Here is an 18,573-nt window from a genome sequence, read left to right as displayed (position 1 = left end):
CTTTCTGTCGAAACTGAAAATAACCCGACTAAACGAGGCTGTAAATAATTATTTGCACTGCAGTTGACTGTCTAATGTGCCATTCTATGATTGGTGGCCTGGTAGGCGTCCATAGCAGCAGAAAAAAAAAACGTAAAACAAAAATTTCATGTCAGTACTCCTTTTAAAGGTATTGGGGAAAGTTTGAACAGGAGATAGTAAGGGGCTTGTATCATGCCTCATTCAGGACGAGTTGTGTGTCAAACCAGAGTGCATTTACAATAATGCATTTGAAATCATGCCTGTATACAGAGACAGCCATGTGTTAGTTGCAGCATTAGCATTTTATGAGTAGTACTCGAGTGATATCATCAGAAGAAGGCAAGTTTAGTGCACTGTTTACCCTGAAAGTGAACATCCATTCAAAGTGTACTCTTTCGGGTGAGACTTTGAAGAAGAGAAACTATGGCACTTGCAAATGCTATCTGATAAATACTAGGGTGAAAATGGTAAACTTTAAATATATGAGTACTATTTTTTGGAATGTTGACTGTTTTCACAACCTCTTAGAAAGGTATAGGGTACCAGTTGTTTGGACTAGGGTTTGCACAACATAACGTTGGAGGCAAGACATTCCTCAGTTTTGCTCAACTTTTTCCTCCACCTTCTTGCCTTTACTATTACACCTTGTATTGTCTCACACAAGGAGGTGCTTTGCTTTAGGGTAGGGTATGTGCTGTAGCCGATACCTTAGCTGCTCAAGTTGTAAGTATTCAAGAAGAATCGCTCCTTGCTTCCAACTTGACTCAAAACATAGGTACTCATCGGCTCTTCACCCAGTCCTAGGGCTTGAGATTGACGCTGTTCGATGGGATGCAGAAGTACTTGTAACTTGCCTAAATTGGAGCGAGAAATGGCTGTGAAGATTTGGGATCAAATGTAGGAAGCTGGGAGCTTGGGACATGTGTAAAAGGCGTGCAAAATTTTAGTATCAAGCTGCAGCTACAGTACATGGGCTTGCATCACTGTGAAGAGATGTCTGCCACCTTGACACAAGTGCTCTTTTGCAATGCCACTAAAAAAAACAGAGGCGTCTTCTTTCAAAACAATTTCTAGCTTCTAAGCTGTAAAGACATCTGTATTCACTTAACAAACACACGGGTGACCGAAAGAATAGATATTTTTATGATAACACCAGTAGGAAGTTTTTATTCACCGTATGAGTAAAAGTCACTGGCATTGTTTGTAAGTTCCAAAGCACCAAAAGATGCATCAGTGGGCTTTGGAATTGTGGAATAGCCACCCACATTGTCGAAGACCCAGCTGTTTGGACTAGGGTTTGCACAACAAAACGTTGGAGGCAAGACATTCCTCAGTTTTGCTCAACTTTTTCCTCCACCTTCTTGCCTTTACTATTACACCTTGTATTGTCTCACACAAGGAGGTGCTTTGCGTAATAAATATTATGCACTTCATAATTACATTAGGCGCACATTGCTTGATCTACGAGTATGCGAATGTTTGAAACATTGAGGACAAATTGAATTGATGTTGCAATTCAATTTGTATTTGTTTCATTAATGTAAAAATAATCAGGCTTTCATCACCTGCTAAACATGCTGTAGAGCCAGAAGACTCAGCGTCCAAAAATGGGAACCGCGCATTGACAAATTTCAATGTGGAAACATTCATTCTTGTTGCTTTTTTTCCATTCACATTTTCTGGAGCCTGAAAGTAACAATCGTAAATGGCACTGCACACTTCGAACAATACAATAATGTAGGGAAAGAAATACCCGGTCTTTCATTTGATTTTTAAGGTATCCATATTGTTATGGAGAGGAAGACGTGAAAATGAAGGTGCATTTAGCAAACGTATTTACAGACAAGTGATTGATTGAGAAGCATGATTCAGTAGTTCTGTTCAGCGGGTGTTCAGGCGGCTGGCGTATGCAATAACACGGTCTCAGCCGTCCTGTCACTGGGCTGTGATAGCACCGACGCCATGTCCACTAGCGTCAGTCCGGACTTCGATGGCGACGGTGGGGTCAAAGTGGGCCAAGATAGGGAGTTATTGAGCGCGGATAAACACGTTTAAAAAAATTTGCTGTTCTAGCACGCCTAGTTTAAACCTCCCATTGCTCTGCGCCCCATAAACCGCGACTTGCTTGCGACCGCGCTAAGCCTAAAAAACCCGTCTCTTTTCCTCTCGGTGGCCCGCAAAGCCTGCCGCTGCGCTCTGACCCTTCCCTCCGCCCGTGGTCGCAATGCAGCGTCAAGCCCTTCGCGTCTCAGCCCTACGCTCTGCAGAACCCCAAGGCTCCCCCTGGCGGTGGGGTGGACCTGCTTCCGCCCCCCCACGGCGGGGGGGGCATGACACCCTCCTGGGAGGGACGCTCCATCGCCACCCACAAGCTCCGCCTGGTCGAGTTCTCTGCCTTCATGGAGCTGCAGCAGGACCCCGACACGGTGAGCACACACTGCTCTCCACCAATGCTCTGGAGGGGGTGGAATGAACATCTCTGCGGAGCAGTTGCCTTGCGGAAAATTCCTTATTCCAGGACCCCCTTGGGCAGTGGTGGTTCCGGGGGGGGGGACGGCGACCGCCACTCAACAAGGAGGTCGACAGCTTCTTATTTTTCTTTTTTTTAAGGCATTCCACTTGTACTAGGTTGCATCCCTCTTGTGCACGGTCGCAAACGTGTTGTGACCGTCAGAAATGCGGGCTCGAGCCAGCTGTTGCACCGTATAAGGGGTGCCAAAAACCACTGTGTTGCTAAGTGATTTGTGTGCAAGCGGTTTTTTTTCCAGTTTTGAAATTCATTTTTTTTCCAATACTAAATTCCAATACTGTTTTTTTCGATATAGAAATTTGCCCCCCCCCCTTCAAAAAAAAAGGAAAAAAAAAAACAATTTCTGGCACTGCAACTGCCCTTGTGACTGTCGAGCTTCTTGGGTTGTCATCACCAGCCAAACCTGGCCGTCAGGGTCTGAGTTGGACAGTACTCTCTCTCCCAGTGTGCAGTGAAGGGAAAGGCAGGGGGTGTAGGTTGGGGCTCTTATCGCAGCCCCAAATAATCTAGTAGAGGCTGCCGGAGCCTCACAGAAGCGGCACTCTGAGGAGCATAGGGTGGGGACCCGAATGGCTTACATGGGTGCTTAGTGAATTTGACATTCACAAGGAAGACCACTAAAATTGGCAGACGATCACGGAAAATGTGCTGTGATTTTAGCTTAGGTGTCAGTGTTGTTGACTAATGTTGAAATGAACTGCTGAGCTTGGTAGCGCTACCTCACCCAAAAAGATGAAAGTGGCAGCTACGATGACTTACATTTATCCTCGAACCAGTTGACAATTGACGGCTAGTCTCACTAGATAAGGTTACAGAGTATCAGCGCTCTTTTCTCCTATTGTTCCATGCCACTGCCATTATCATTGGTCAATTCGCATCACGTGGCATTTGTTTACAGTGTGACGGTTCATGCGCGCTGCCATTGTGTTGTTTATGCGTTTTCTCGGTCAACTGTGGTAGTCTTAGCTTGTCCTCTCTGCTCTGTGGCTGCGTGCGACTGGTGTCATTCCGAACACGAATAAAAGATAATGCTCTTCACAGCATTTCAGCTGGAGAAGTGTATCCGAAGATGCTGTGTTGCTGCATCTTCGGCAGGGTTGTTTACAAATGGCCTCGTCAAAGTCAGCTGTGAGGCCACAGAAGCAGCAACCTGGCAACACTGATAAACACCAAAATGGCCACCGTTGCTCTCTTGAGTGCCTCAGGGATTGTACTCTGTATCTTACCTAGTGACACTAGTGATGGCCATACAGTGATTGTTTTGGAAATTGGTCGTCTGTGACTCACTAAAGACAGTGTGCAGTGGCAGTTGTGGCGGCTGACAGCTGCGCGGCCAATACACTGTGCCGACAAAGATATTCATAGTGGCGGCGATCATTAAGTGCATTCTGACCGAGTGAGCGTAAGTGTGGTCCTTTCACACCAGGGTTTAGACAGTTGGGATGCAAAAGGGAAAGTTAAATTCGTTGATAATGCCAACTGCATCGGCAGGATGCGAAGTCTTGTTCCTGGCTCTCAGCGAAATGCGTAAGGCAGGGGTGCTACAAACGGGTTTGAGACGTTGGTGTGGGAACATTGACCAATCTTGCACTGACAAAGACATGACAATGAATATGATCAGCTTTGTTATGGGATGGTGCAATTTTGCCAGGAGATTCTGTGACCAGCTCGTGCCATAATAATGGAAATGTCGTTTGGAGGGGCAAGGCTTCTAACCAGCTAATGTACACCTGGTGGGAATGAGTTGAAAAGGGATCATTGACGAAATAAAATCCAGCCTGGCAAAATTGGTCTGACAACCTGAAAAAACCGAGTGGTGTTTACCTTGTTTTGTAAGTGCCAGTTTCAGGTCTTTCTCTGCGCTGTGCTTAGAAACAGATAAGAACACACTTTGTCAGCTGGAGACAGATGACTACTGGATGTCTGTACCTACCCCTCGTTCAGTTCGCGTTTCATTTGTGATAGTGTGCAATGCAGAAACTTTGGCAATTAGTTGCAAACATTAAGGCAAATATTAGAGAGTGTGGCCGCCAAAGTGCTGTCAGTACAAAAGCTTAGCTTATCAGTTAGATATTGTCATTTACAGCTAGTGTGAATGCAATGCCAGCGGTCTTCAATGATGCCGCCAAACTAGCTGACTGTCACTAAGCGGTCGCATATCCAACCATCCACATTACGTAAGAAACGAGACATCAACTGCGTGCCTTACCTTCTCTCTCTCGTAACCCAGTTGTTATGGGAGAAAATGCAGCACTAATATGACAACACTGTATGAATAATAAAGTGCTGTGCTTATATGGCATTGTTCGGTTGTGCTCGAAATATATCGTACAGGTGGATTTACAATGATAAACGTGTGTAGCTTATGTGGGTGTAGGAAAATTGTGAACTACTGTGAAGTGAGGCCGAACGAAGCATAGTGCAAACTGTAGTGCAATCACGTTAGTGTAAATAAAAGCACCTACCTGCTCCTGGGGTTGAGGAAGAAGTCTGCTGAAAAAGCAGAAAGTTGTTAAAGTATGCAAAGAAGTTCTAAAGCACTTAATTAAAAGTTCAAAGGCCCCACATAGATAAAACGGCAAGCAAAAATAACAAATGTACCTGCTGGATTGCAGTTGGTTTTTGTGGCCAGTAATTTTCCCACACATCCCCTAGGGGGGTGTAGACCCCCCCTAGTTTTTCTGGACCCCCCCCCTAGCCTTGAATTTCTAAATTTTACTCATGCCAATTCTTGTATTAAACGTCTGGGCAGTGTGGTCAAGCACCAATAAAAGGAGGAGTTAAATACCACATTACCATCTGAAGCGAGACAGAAACAGAAAATACGCACCTGTATACTTTTACCTAAGGGGCTTTGCTTTCAACCAGGGACCAAATTTCTCTGAAAATATGAAGTCTCATAGCTTTAGCAGCAGTGGACGTCAGGTGAGCGCCCGCTGTGAGTGCAATTGTGAGCTTCAAAAGACAGTTGGGGCCCGCTTTATAAGTGCTGCTTAATTCGTGTGCTCCCTAACCATTGTTTCAAAAGCTTAAATATCGTCATTTTCCCTGCCAAGAGGTCTGAAAAGGTCTTTACACATTGAAAAATGATCAGACGTTTTTTTGGTAAAAACTGGATTTCTAAAAAAATAAGTGTTTTGGTTTCAGATTAAGTAGAAAACCCTGCCTCCCAGGTGTATATAGAGAAAAAGGAAACAACATACGTCACGGGGATGAGCATTCGGTTAACAGACATCTATTAGTTAACTAGTGGACTAAAAAAGAAACAGTTTGTGTAGTTTATCTAGCCTCCCCCGTCCCCCGCTATTGAGACACCCCGCCCCTCCCCCCCGCTTGATTCGATTCCTGGGGAAACCCCTCTGTATGGCCTGTCCTTTCTAGAATTATTGCTGGTTTTAAGCAATATTCCTCTGTGGCAGTGATACGGCAGTAATATTCCTTGGTGTATAACCGTGCTGTTTTGCACCCTTTGCAGTGTAACAAGCACTTGTTCGTGCACATCGGTGGCCCACCTACCTACACAGATCCACTTCTGGAGGTGAGTTCTCATCTAGAAGCTTACTCGAAACAACACAGCTGAAGCTGGTTTACGTGAATCGACACATTAAAGGGGTCATGAAGACAAAACAGAAGTCTGGCTGAATAAAAAAACTGCCTTGACCTGATAACAACGATACAAATCTTATCACAAACTTCAAACAATCGGTATATTAAATGCTAACGTGCAATTAACACACAGGTAACTGTGTTCTTAATGCTGACCCATAATATTAAGTTCATCCTGCGCTTAATACGCCACTTCAGTGTGAAATTGGAAAGTTTTTGGAATGCGTTGTGTTTATTCCGGTAAAAAAAAGTCTTTCACGGCTGGAGTGGAGCTGGACGAGTTACCTTAGAGTTCAAATTCGAAGGCGTGACAATCGGATTGGTTGATGATGACGAAAAGATGATTGGCTCGTGGTTGATGGCACGTAGCAGACGACGGTCTACTCCAAAGAAATGTGTAATTTATTCACACAAAGTATTTACAACTAATAGCATACATCAAAGAAAAGAGGTCGGGCAGGGCTCACATCAAGTGGGGCTTCTTTTTCTCCTAACAAAACACTAACACCTTGTTTTTACCACAAAAACCTTTTACCCAACCTTAACACCAAGGCTCCTACTTTCAAATTGGTCAAAGTCATATTTTGCCTTCGTGGCCTCTTTTAAGTTTTTTATCTGTTTGTTCAACATGGCTTCTACTATTGTCATGGGAGGTGTGGTCGATAGAACTGCATCTACAGCTAACTATGGAATACTAAGGGACTGTAAAGAGCAAGAAAAATAGAACATATTATATAAAACAAACGAAGCCAAGACATCACCACATGCCTCTGATGTATGTTTTGAGCCAAAAAGCGAGCATGGGATGAAAAGAAAGACGAAATGTCGATACATAAGCAGTGACTACAGTGTTTAGGAAACAACAAAAAAATTCTTTCTTTCTTTTCTCACTTTTGTAAGCTAACAAAATAATCAGTTTCTCCGAATTCTTTCTGTGGTTTGCCGATAACATGAAAAGCTAAATCAACAGCTTCTAGATTGCATAGATGTCATATAGTTCTGTCTGGCATGAGTGGCTATTTGGCAAGGTCATTCCAGCTCACAATAAAGGCAACAAATGTTCACCCAACAAATATTGTCCAATTTATATCACGTGTACTTCCCCAAAATTACAGAACATACTAGGTTCTTTTAAGTTGCTTTCTTTCACCATTTTGAAAGAGGCTAACATGGCTTCCTTTGATGGCGATCGTGAAAAAACCATGCTTTTTTCATGGCTTGCACTCATGCCATAATAATACTATCAACATAGGTCCACCATTTATCAATTGTAAAGACACTTTTAATGACGTCCCATATGTTCATCTTGTTAAACGATCTTCTTTTGACTTGTGCTAATCAGTGCTGAACAGGATTCATGCTTTCTTAATGGGGAATAAGTTTTTTAGGCCATGTGCTTGTGTGTAGTTTCAGGTGTTCCTTAAGGTAATATCTTCCCTTTCTGTTTGTAACAGCCATTTATTCAACTCAATCTGGAAGGCTGCATTATTTGTCTGCTGATAGCAAGTCTATATTACGTTTCAAGCACCAAAAACACCTATAAACTATACAGGCATAAGGTCAAATTAACTTCATGTTTTTAATGTTGATGCCAGTTCACTAATTTTGCGTTAGTGTCATATGGTGGTTATTTACTGTCAAGTGATACTAGTAACAGTTGGGCTGTATCAGCACCAAATTGTTTAGAAATGTACGAATTTTTACTTCCCGTAACCAATCAGACCTCAACACCTTTGTGAAGTAATAAATTCAGCTACTACTCTTTTTTATTATTTGCACTGTATGCAGCCCTAACACTTTACTCTGTCAAAATAGTTACAAACACTGATGTTTTCTCGCAAATTGTGTAAATGGAGTTAAAGTGGTATCTGTGACCATCTGGTGCGTGTGACCATCGTGAAGTTAACGAAATGAACACTCTTGAAACCGATCATACCCACGCGGCTAGGTTGACGTTTTCTGATTACTGCTATGGTTCTTACTTTACAATAGTTAAATTCACTCTTTCACTCCTCTCTTGCTGTGTACCACAGATTAACTGGCTTATCTGTTACTGGAAATTTTTAAAATTCTTTACCGCCAGTACCAGCTCATAGAATACATTTCTTGCTCTGCCCATCCCGATGCCATTTTCTGTCAACGCATTTCTGCAACTACATTTTGCAATTATTGTTTGTTTGCACCAACTTTTACGAAAATCACCTCGACCCATCTCACTTCAAGTCTGCTTTTCAAAAAAAAAAAAGAGCAAGGAAGGTTTATTTATAGTGGCACAAATGTGAAACTTCTTCAATGTGCTTGTAATCCAGACTTGTACCACACCATTTAGGAATCCTTGAGCTGGAAAAATAAATAAATAACTAAGTGAATACTATACGCAACTCATGCAAATGTCCAAGGCCAAGCACTAGAGGTGAACAAATACCTGGCACAGATACCTGGCACAGGGCATTTGCTAACCCATTTTATTCTCAGTGCACCTTTACTGTTGGTGGTATTTGATATCCCACATTTATGGGGTATTTTAAGTGCAGAGCACTTTAGGAGCTCTCCTTGTTGTCGTAGCTTGCTGTAACGGTCGATGTCAAACGACTGCCAGAATCAGGCGGTGCCATGAGATAACAGATGCACGTAGAGCCCAGCGTTCCATCGTAGGGCGTCCCACAGAGGCTTCGAAAACCAAGCAGTTTAATTAGTCATAACTGTTTGAAACTAGTGAACTGATGAACTGTTTGAAACTGGCGCTTGTCATACATCTCTCTGTTGTTTAGCGCAAAAAAAGCTGCAGGTACATTTGGCGCAAAATTATGGTAATTAACTGCAGCGGCCGCGTTCATTTAGTTAGGAACACTCGTTGGGTTGGTCTTCGCGATAGTAAGCGAATAAAGTGGTAGTGCAATGCCTGCACGTGTGGGAGGAAAAGCAAGCACCAAAAGAACAGAACTTCCGCAGGCGCTGTTTCAAGCAGGGGGCGCGTGAGCACTATGGAGGCGGGAAATTTGAGTTGCTTTGGGTGGTAGCAGTGAGCGGATAACGGCGCTGCAGCCCATTATTGCAAATCACTTTCTGTGCACTTCCGTCAGCTTCCACATTGAGTGGAACAACTTCAGTTTTTTTTATTTTGTGGAAGTTTTCACATATTTGGAAACTTGGGATAATGAAGGAGAAAGTTAGGTTTGCCGCATGACCCATACATTTTTGAACTCCACCACTTTGAGGTTTTGTTTAGGGGTGGCTTTTTCACACAACACTGTAGCTATCCAAGGAACGCCACCATGTGGAAATTTCCACACTGCAGGTGCTGGGCAACTAAGAGCTATGTTTGCTGACTCAGAGTGCTACATGCATGAAAAAACGCTTTGAGAAGCAAAAACCAAGAACTTTTGTAAATACTGGCACAAATGAGTAACCACTTAAGAATTAATTCCAATTGGCTATCTTTGCTCTGAAAAATCGGGTCACACCAGCTTCTAGAAGGCCTAACGAGTACGCCCTTCCAGTTACTGGAGGTATTGCAAATTGTCAAAGATGCTCCTACATTCAAACTGTGTTTGTTAAATTCCTTTTTCCCGGACAAAGTCCATCAAGTTTCTTGTTACACTATGTACTTTGCCATCTTGCCTTCACCTTTTATTTGAAATTTTTGGTAGCACTTTTTCATCAATCACTGGTGCATCAGCACGCAGGTGTGCAAAGTCCTGAATGCCAGAGTTATGCGCCTATTTTCTAATCTACTGAGATCTCTTAGCTCTCCCAGTTGATTTTATGACATATGCGTGGGGAAACCAAGGTGTAAAAATTTGAGTTCTCACATGCAAGCAATTTAATACTTTTCGTCATGTGGCTACCGCAAGCAGGAATTAAACCCGAGACCTCAAGCTCTGTAATTGAACTCTATAGTCATAGCACCAAATATGGCAAGTGAGCAGTGTAGAAGAAAAAAAATGTGGCAGAAAGTGAGTTGAAACAGAGAGAGAGAGAGAACTGAGTGAACGTAACCACGTTTTAATTAATATTCTACAGGTTGGGTGGTAGTGTGAAGCACACACCGAGGCAATCATAACAGAGGGCAAACAGGACAACTCCAGTTTGTTGTGAATTACAGTACTTATATTCGCTGGTGCAGGAAGGCTCAGCTTGCTTCTCAGTCGTGATTGTGGTCGGTCTGTTGTGTGTGGGTTGGCTTGGTTGTTTGTCGATGTGATTTAGGGGCGAAGGAGGAGGATTTAGTGGGGAATTTAAAGGCACAGTTCTGCACTTGCACAATGCCCGATACATACGAACTTGGAGCGTAGATAACTTCACCTCCACATGTGCCTTGGTCACTGCAAGTTCGAATGAAGTGCACATAATAATACAATGCACTTTATTGTGCATTGTGCATGTACACTAGGGACAGCAGGGGATTGCGCGACACGCTAAAGTGTAGAAACACTGATTAACTGGCTTTGGGCTGTGAAAGTGCCATAGCCCAATCGTCTGCCCCATTACAGCATTGCGAGTTACTAAGCGCTAAAGGTTTTTTTGCAAGATGTTTTATTTGACACTGTTTTTTTTGTAGCCAGAGCCATGCTCACAAGTTCAATGCACATTGAAGTGAAGATATGCATGTGTAAAAATAGTTGATCCTATTCACTGTCAGTTTTTGTCATTCATACACCACTTGCAGTTTTAATAAATTTGATACACCTGCACCTTTTGCAAACACAACTTGTATGAGAGACACATTTTGTTTCCAGGCGGCCCCCTCTCAGAGATCTTGCTTGCAATTAAAACTAAATGTTGAGCTGATGAGGGGGGCCTTCTTTTTGCATTAGTTGAGGTTGCCATTCATACAAAACAATGCAATTTTTTTTTTACTAATGCTAAAGAGCCATGCATCTCAAAAGGATAGAAAGTCCTGATAATTCTTGTTTAGGATGCATGCATGTTCACTGAACCATGATGGTGGTGAATGGTGGTAAATGTTTGTAGCATGGATTTCTGGTAATGAGTGGTTTGCTTTGGTGTTTCCCTTGTTCTTCTTTCGCAGGCATCAGTAAGTTTTATTATTTCAGCATTTGTGAAATGCCTTTTAAATGATTTTAAAGAACCCTTTTAAATGCGAAATGCCTTTTAAAGCACCCTACCTGTTTTGAAGTGTTTGTGCATACTTGCGTGCCTACAGACACTTTTAGTGCGCACTTCAAAAACAAAGTGATTTACCAGCTCACGAGTTTTGGGCATCGAGGACATGCTCAGCCCATTCTGAAATCAAAATTGATCATAACAAGTCAGAGCTCATCTGGAGGCGTAACTGCAGGGTTTTTCACACAAGCCTTATAGCTTGTAGCAACGCCAAGAGGCCCAAAAACGAATTTCAGTCCCACTTTCTCGCCTTTACCCTCCTTGCGCCATTTCTCCTACAGTCAGGCAAGGAAAATTTGTTGCGGCATGAAAATAAATTTGGTCATAAATGGGGGCAGAAATGTTTAAAAAAAAAGCACCTGGTCACTTCCAAAGAACCGTGCTCACAAAATTTCACAGGACACGCATCCTTCAGGTTAGTGGCTTGAAATGACAAGGCCCTTGCTAGACACATCTGGTGTAAATTAAGACATCCCAGACCCATATACACACATGGCACATGCTATTGGTGATTGAGAAGGAAAAAATACGAGTTACACGCAACATTCTAAGGAGGTAATCTTCCTCCTTGGTTTCTCGTTTTCTTTAGGAAGTTTCACTTTTACTCTTCTGATGCCCTCGGCAACTTTCTTGGGGAGAGTTCCAACACCGCTTCTCTTCTCCTTTGGCCGCAGGCGGTGGACATCCGGCAGATCTACGACAAGTTCCCCGAGAAGAAGGGGGGCCTTAAGGAGCTGTATGACAAGGGTCCCCAGGACGCCTTCTTCCTGGTCAAGTTCTGGGCCGACCTCAACACCAGCATGCAGGACGAAGCTGGCGTCTTCTACGGCGTCACTAGTCAGTGAGTGGTGGCCGCCTTTCGCTCCTCTGCTGCCGGCTTCCTCTTTCGCTCCTCATCGAGCACCCGACGTTCACACGAGTGTTGTTGGTAGAGTGGACGTGTTTTCGACTTTCGAAACAAAGTACCTGAGGTTGTCAGACGGTAATCACATTTGCTTAATCAAATACCTATGCAAAGCCACACATTGTGCATGACTTTTTAAACTGCAAACAAACCTAACTGCTTTGATTACGGTTTTCAAGTCTGTACTCCCACTGCGTTATTGTCTAAAATGTGGATGTGACTGGTATTTTAATGCAAGCTTTCTGAACCATGTCTTCATAGTCACATACTTGAGTCCTCCAACCAGTAACCACATTTACCCGCCGCGGTGGCTCAGTGGCTAAGGCGTTGCGCTGCTGAGCACAAGGTTGCGGGTTCGATTCCCGGCCGCGGCGGCTGCTTTTCTGATGGAGGCGAAAAGCAAAAACGCCCGTGTGTACGAGATTTCGGTGCACGATAAAGATCCCCAGGTGGTCAAAATTAATCCGGAGCCCTCCACTACGGCGCGCCTCATCGCCTGCGTTGCGTCGGCGCGTTAAACCCCACAATCAATCAATCAATCAGTAACCACATTTGTTTACCCAAAATGCCTAGTATGCACATCCATGCATGGTATGTCAATTGTTGGATTGGAAAGAGATGTAACTGGTTTAATTACCCTTTTCAAGTCTGTAGAAGCAGTACATTATTACGTAAAAAGTTGATGCGACCGTTCCTGCAATGCAAACTTTCTGAACTGTCTTTGTAATCATATATTAGGGCTTGTTGGGCAGTAACCACCTTCTCTATTCAATTAACTATGCATGCCTACGTATTGGACTCTAAGCTGGAAACAGACGTAGCTAGCTTGATTGCTATTTTAAAGTCTATTCGCAGTATGTTAATGCACAAAAAGTGCATTTGGCTACTAAATAAATACGAGCTTTGTTGTGTCAGCCATTGGATGTAGGTTTTTTTCTCTACTGAACAAAGTCATGGGGTTTTCCTACATTTGCAGCTACGAGAATTCATTTTTATTTGTGTTTTAGTAACAAAAAACCAATAAATAAAAATTAAAAGCATTCATGATCCAACTCGGATCCTTTTCATTTTTATTGGGAGATGTCTCTAGTTTTTAAACACCACTGAACCCTACAAAAACATTTCTAGATAAAAATTTAGAGGAAGCATGAGCTCCATTTTCAAGCATGGAACACGATAGTGGTGTTAAGCTCTATTTCCATCGCATGCAAACTTTGCAGAGTGGTGTCGCTAGATGTGCTGCCGGATTTTTTGCTCGCACGGATTTTTTTGCTCACGTTCAATGCTAATTCCAACTTTTCTGTGACGCGAGGCTCTTAAGCTGCGCATTAAAATAAATTGTTGCTGCACTGAGCTCTCTTCAATTACATTAAAAAAAACAGCAGCTCAAATTCAAACAGCGCTTCTTGATTCTTTATGAACGCAAAGTTTAGTTGTAGAAAGACAACCCCCAAGAGCTACTGAGCAGCAAATGGCAAAATGTGCTTGATATCATGCAGTGAAAATGCGGCCTGGCCACTGAGCCACTGTTGTGGTTCAGTTTTTGGATTTTAACGTTTTGCAGCAGTTAAATGGCATTAACACGCAGTGAAATCACTCACTCCATTAGCATGGTAAAATGGATCAGGCAACACCAAGCATCAAGTTCGGTGTTCTTGTGAAACTTGCTGTTGATAGCTTTTCATTCTTCCACGCCTATTGCTACAGCAGGAGCTATTTGGATGTGTTATTGTACCAACAAAGTAACTCCACTCATTGCAAGGCAAAGGTTAAGGCCGGGCCAATGCATCTAAGCAAAAATAATTTGGAAAGATTTTAGAACGTTTGAATGGCTAGGAAATTTTCAAGGATTTGAGGGCTTTGAATGCTTCTGAGAACGTGAGAGATTTGCGAGTCATTCAGGGCTTGAAATCTCCACATGTCGCCATGGAAAGAATTACACTGCACAAACTATTTGTCTTGCGTTTTGTTAATGAACCATTTACCAGTACCTCCCAACAGCATAATATTGCCCTGCGGATACATTTTTTTTTGGCCTACATTCTACCCGGCTTCATCTCTTAGTGCTAGCAGACTTGAAAAATTTATTAAACTGAGAGTTACCAAAAATTGTGACAGATGCTTCTTGATAAGTAAAAGAATGAAATAGAACATTGAATGTATGAAAGAAGGAGAAAACCTCTTCATCACTCTGATCTCCAAAGGCTAACCATTACAGCACTACAGTTGTGGCAGCAGTCATAGTTGCCAGTTCTCATGGATGCTGCTTTCTTGTTTTGCAGATATGAAAGTAATGACAACATGACGATAACTTGCTCCACAAAGGTGTGCTCCTTTGGGAAGCAGGTTGTTGAGAAAGTTGAGGTACGTACGGCAATTATTTCTTCCTTCTGAATAATCGATTTTTTTTTCCCTGCACAGCTAATGTTTTCACACTGCATTTCACAGAGGCAGTGTATACTGCAGTAAAATATATATCATGGTATAGATTCAAAGGAAGCTTCGCTACTAAAATACCGCATTTTCGTTCGTATAACCCGCCTCTGCAAATAATCCGCACCCCCACTTTCAGCCCGCTGGAAAAAAAAAAAGAAAAAAAACCCCTTGCATATTGCTTGCACATTTTATACAGGAAAGGCTGCACCAAAGCCACTGCTTTATAAGCAACACATCACATGCTATGTACACATCAAAAGCATATATTTAGCAAGTAGAATACACAGACGGCAAGGCGAAAGTCACAATTTGCTCAGTGTCACTGCTCTCGCTAGAGCTATCACTTGAGCCACAGTCCTCACTGTTGTACATGAAGTTTTCTTCACGGCACAACTCGCAGTGAAGCTTCACGACACAACACGCATTTCCGTGAAGCTCCACTAGCGGAAAAATTCCGTGTATTATCCGCACCCTACTTTGCCACCGAAATTTTCGCATTTTTGTCGCGGGTTATACGCGCGAAAATATGGTTAATAGGTCAGGATTCTTGCCATACTTGAACGTTAACAGCGACAGTTCTTTTTGAAGCAAAAATTATGTTTTTTTATAGACAGTAGGCTATTCCTTTTGCAATCCCAAATCTTCCTTTGTGGCCAGTTGGATAGTCGTTAGCCAGTACAGTCAATTGCATCTGTATAATGTGCGAGCATCGCTCAAGCATTACTGCACTCAATTAGAAATGAACACTGTTTTTAAATTTGCGTAATGAGAGTGTGGGGCAAAATTCTCATTGGTCACAGCAAATCGGGTTACCATAAATGCGTGTATTCATTGGCCGCAAATGCGCGTATGCGCCGGTTTGACGGCCTGACGTTAGGCCTAAAGTTAAGCTTTGAGGCCTAATTTTGTCAGCTGGTGCTTGTAGCTTAATGCACAATAAGTTTGTTGTAGCTTGGCAGGTCATTAAATTCCGACTTAAGTTTACCAATGCGAAAGTTGAATGTAGGCCAACGAGAGCAATTGGCTAAAGCTCTGGGTTATAGTTACGCAGAGAAGCGGGAAAAGGCAAAAAAGAAAAAGCGTGACGGAACTAAATGTGGCCTGTTTGTTGTTGTTTATAAACATTATTTAAAAAAAAAATCCCTAAATGTCCCAGGTTGGTTTTTCATGTTTTGAGCATCGTACACTCAGCAAAAACTAAACTCAGCAGCACAAAAGTAGCTGATGCTACACTCAGCAATGTAATTCGGCGAGAATGGATGCTCACTCATTCTCACATCATAAGAGAAAGCTTAGATGCCCCTAGTTTTTTTTTTCTGAAATGTCATTACATTGTTTCCAGTGACCGACATTTCTGGGTCAGCTACCGGAAGCATGAAAGATGCTTTATGTGTTATAATTGAACACCTGCTTTACCTTTGTGGTTAGCTCTTGTGTAAAATGTGGCAAAATCACTGAAACAAACATTAGGAAATTTCAAGCTCTCATTCAGCCCACCACTGCCCTTCGCACTACTTACCGTTTCAAAACTGTACAGCATAATCTTGTTAAGGCATTCATCTCATCAATAGATTTGTCATAGCGGGACGGTAATACCTAAATGCTTGTTGTTGAACTAGTTGATTTGGCTGGTAACTTGGAAGGAGTAACGCAGCGGTGGATAGGGTAAAGCTCAAGAAATGTGCTATATAGCAACCTATTTCTGCTACAATTGTACCGGGACACCTTTTTTTTTCATGAGTGTGCTGCAGAAGATGACATCCTTTAATGAAAAACTTTTAATGAGCTGGCAAGATATCCAATTGCAACCACCTTCCGAAAACTTGCAATTATTTTTCCATAGGTTACGTTGAAGCTGCCACTGTTTGTTTCTTCGCAGGCTGATTTGAAACATGGAGTTACGGCTGTGCGAACATTACCTTTGAGTATTCGCAAAGCTATGCACTTTGTAAAAAACTACGCAGAAACACACAGACAACAGAATATGAAACATACGACACAGGCGCAGATTATCAACTACATTTTATTGAAATCAAACAGAATATATATACAGAGCATGGAAACCGCAAAAATGAAACTGAATAAACAATATATTCTGTTGGATTTCAATAAAACGTAGTTGATAATTTGTGCCTGTGTCGTACGCTTCTTCTTCTGTTATGTGTGTGTTTCTGCACAGTTTTTTTACAATGAACTAGTACCAACTCACTCAGTTTGTGATCCTTCCTCCTTCCAAGCTAGGCAGTTTGTTCAGAGTTTAGCCACTTGAATCTTTGAGCTGATCATTCATTCCTTTTTGTACTCTTTTTTTTTCTCTTGCAGACCGAGTATGCGAGGTTTGAGAATGGCCGCTTTGTGTATAGAATTCATCGATCACCAATGTGTGAATACATGATCAACTTCATCCACAAGTTGAAGCATTTGCCTGAGAAGTACATGATGAACAGTGTCCTCGAAAACTTCACAATACTACAGGTGAGAACTATGAAGTGAGCAAAATTAGCTGAAATGATTTCCCCGTTCCATCAAAGTAGTCATAACACCTACCTAAAAGATGTTTGTGTTATCTGTCACATATCTATGCTAGTATGGTGGGGAATTGGGCTGCAAAGAGTTTTTTCTGCGAAGAGTTCTCAGAAGAGTTTTCGATCTGATTTTTACTGTTACAATGTTTTAGTTCTATAGTGGTAAAGTTATAAAAACACGTTACTGTGATTGTGGGAAGGGGTGTGCAAATATGTGAAACTGTCAAATATCGAAGTGGATAATGCAGCATTTGATTCGACCTCGAATCGAATAGTAGCACTATTTAAAAATTTCAAATAAATTCTCAAAATATTTCGGAGTTCGAAAACACGCCGTGGCGTTCGCCACTAGCGGTGACAGGCTTTTCCGTACTGCTCCGGTGATATGCAGTGAAATATCGAAGGTGTGCTTGAAAAGTTTCTACCATATTTACTTGAATATAGGTCGGCCTCGCTTCTAGGCCAACCCCCGAAAGTCAGAAGGTCAGAAATTAATAAAAAAAAGCTTACGTCGAATGTACGCCAAATTAAAAAAGGCACTGAACTGAAACTAGAACATGCTCTTTATTACGCTTGCGGCACTTGTTGTAACAAGTTCAATGCCCACTCGTCGTCGTCGACATCGCTGTCCTCTTTGTCGCTGTCCTCTTCCCACAGCGCACTGTCCTCGCTTCCATGTAGAGCATTCGAAATGCTGCACTTATGAAAGGCCGGCACATTACCTCGGCCGGAATTTCGGCCCATGCCGCGGCAACCCAGCTCGCCAGTTGGCTGAGTGAAGCACGCTTGATGCGCCCGGTCGGTGCCAGTTGGTGATCTTGCAGCATCAGCCAGTCGTTGTAATGCTTCTGCAGCCTGTCCTTAAATGGAATTGTTGATGGCCATGTCAAGCGGTTGTAGCTGGCTTGCCATACCGCCGGGTATTTCCGCAATGTCCGTACCGCCCTCCAAAAGGACGGACTTAACAGCATCTGTCAAGTGGCTGCGGTAGGAGTCCAGAACCAGGAGTGACTCTTTAAACAGCAGAGCACCGGCATGGCGCAGCCAAACAGTCTTGACCCAATCTTCGATGAAAGCACCACTCATCCAACCATTCTCATGGACTGGCTTGAAAAAACTACCCCAGCTGGAAAAGTCTTCCTCTTAAAAATTATGTACAGCGGCAGCTTTTTCCCGTCGAATGAAGTTTAATTACGTTTCAGCAAGTAGACTTGTCTTCATCTGAGTAAGGTAGTATATGTACAAAAGATAAGTACAGAGAAAGATATAGCACGTACATACCTGTAGGTTAGCATAATTGCACATGAGTAGTTTGTTGAAGGGACATAGCAAAAGCCATGTGTACATACATATAGGAGTGTGCGAATCCAAGTAGTAGCTTTTGAATTGAACATCAAATTGAGTTAGAAAAAATAACCGGAGTA

The 18,573-nt window shown here is 42.6% G+C and overlaps 1 protein-coding gene across 4 annotated transcripts in view; it reads left to right on the top strand.

The window, feature by feature from the left end:
- The window catches only part of Sd (TEA domain transcription factor 1 homolog scalloped), a 58,242-nt gene that overhangs the window by 30,900 nt on the left and 8,769 nt on the right, over positions 1-18,573 (top strand). For 2 of the 4 annotated variants that reach the window (XM_077673699.1, XM_077673697.1), the window contains exons 5-9: positions 2,252-2,447; positions 6,027-6,089; positions 11,959-12,125; positions 14,471-14,552; positions 16,947-17,099. In XM_077673699.1, coding sequence (XP_077529825.1) covers positions 2,252-2,447; positions 6,027-6,089; positions 11,959-12,125; positions 14,471-14,552; positions 16,947-17,099 — 661 coding nt within the window. Of the gene's footprint in view, positions 1-2,203; positions 2,448-6,026; positions 6,090-11,958; positions 12,126-14,470; positions 14,553-16,946; positions 17,100-18,573 lie in introns of all 4 variants that reach the window. The other 2 variants (XM_077673698.1, XM_077673696.1) reach the window with 1 other exon arrangement.

Source organism: Haemaphysalis longicornis, unplaced genomic scaffold, assembly GCF_048455015.1.
Source record: "Haemaphysalis longicornis isolate Haplotype H1 unplaced genomic scaffold, Haemaphysalis longicornis Haplotype H1 scaffold_6, whole genome shotgun sequence".
Classification (NCBI taxonomy): Eukaryota; Metazoa; Arthropoda; class Arachnida; order Ixodida; family Ixodidae; genus Haemaphysalis; species Haemaphysalis longicornis.
This window is presented reverse-complemented; position numbering and strand designations above follow the sequence as displayed.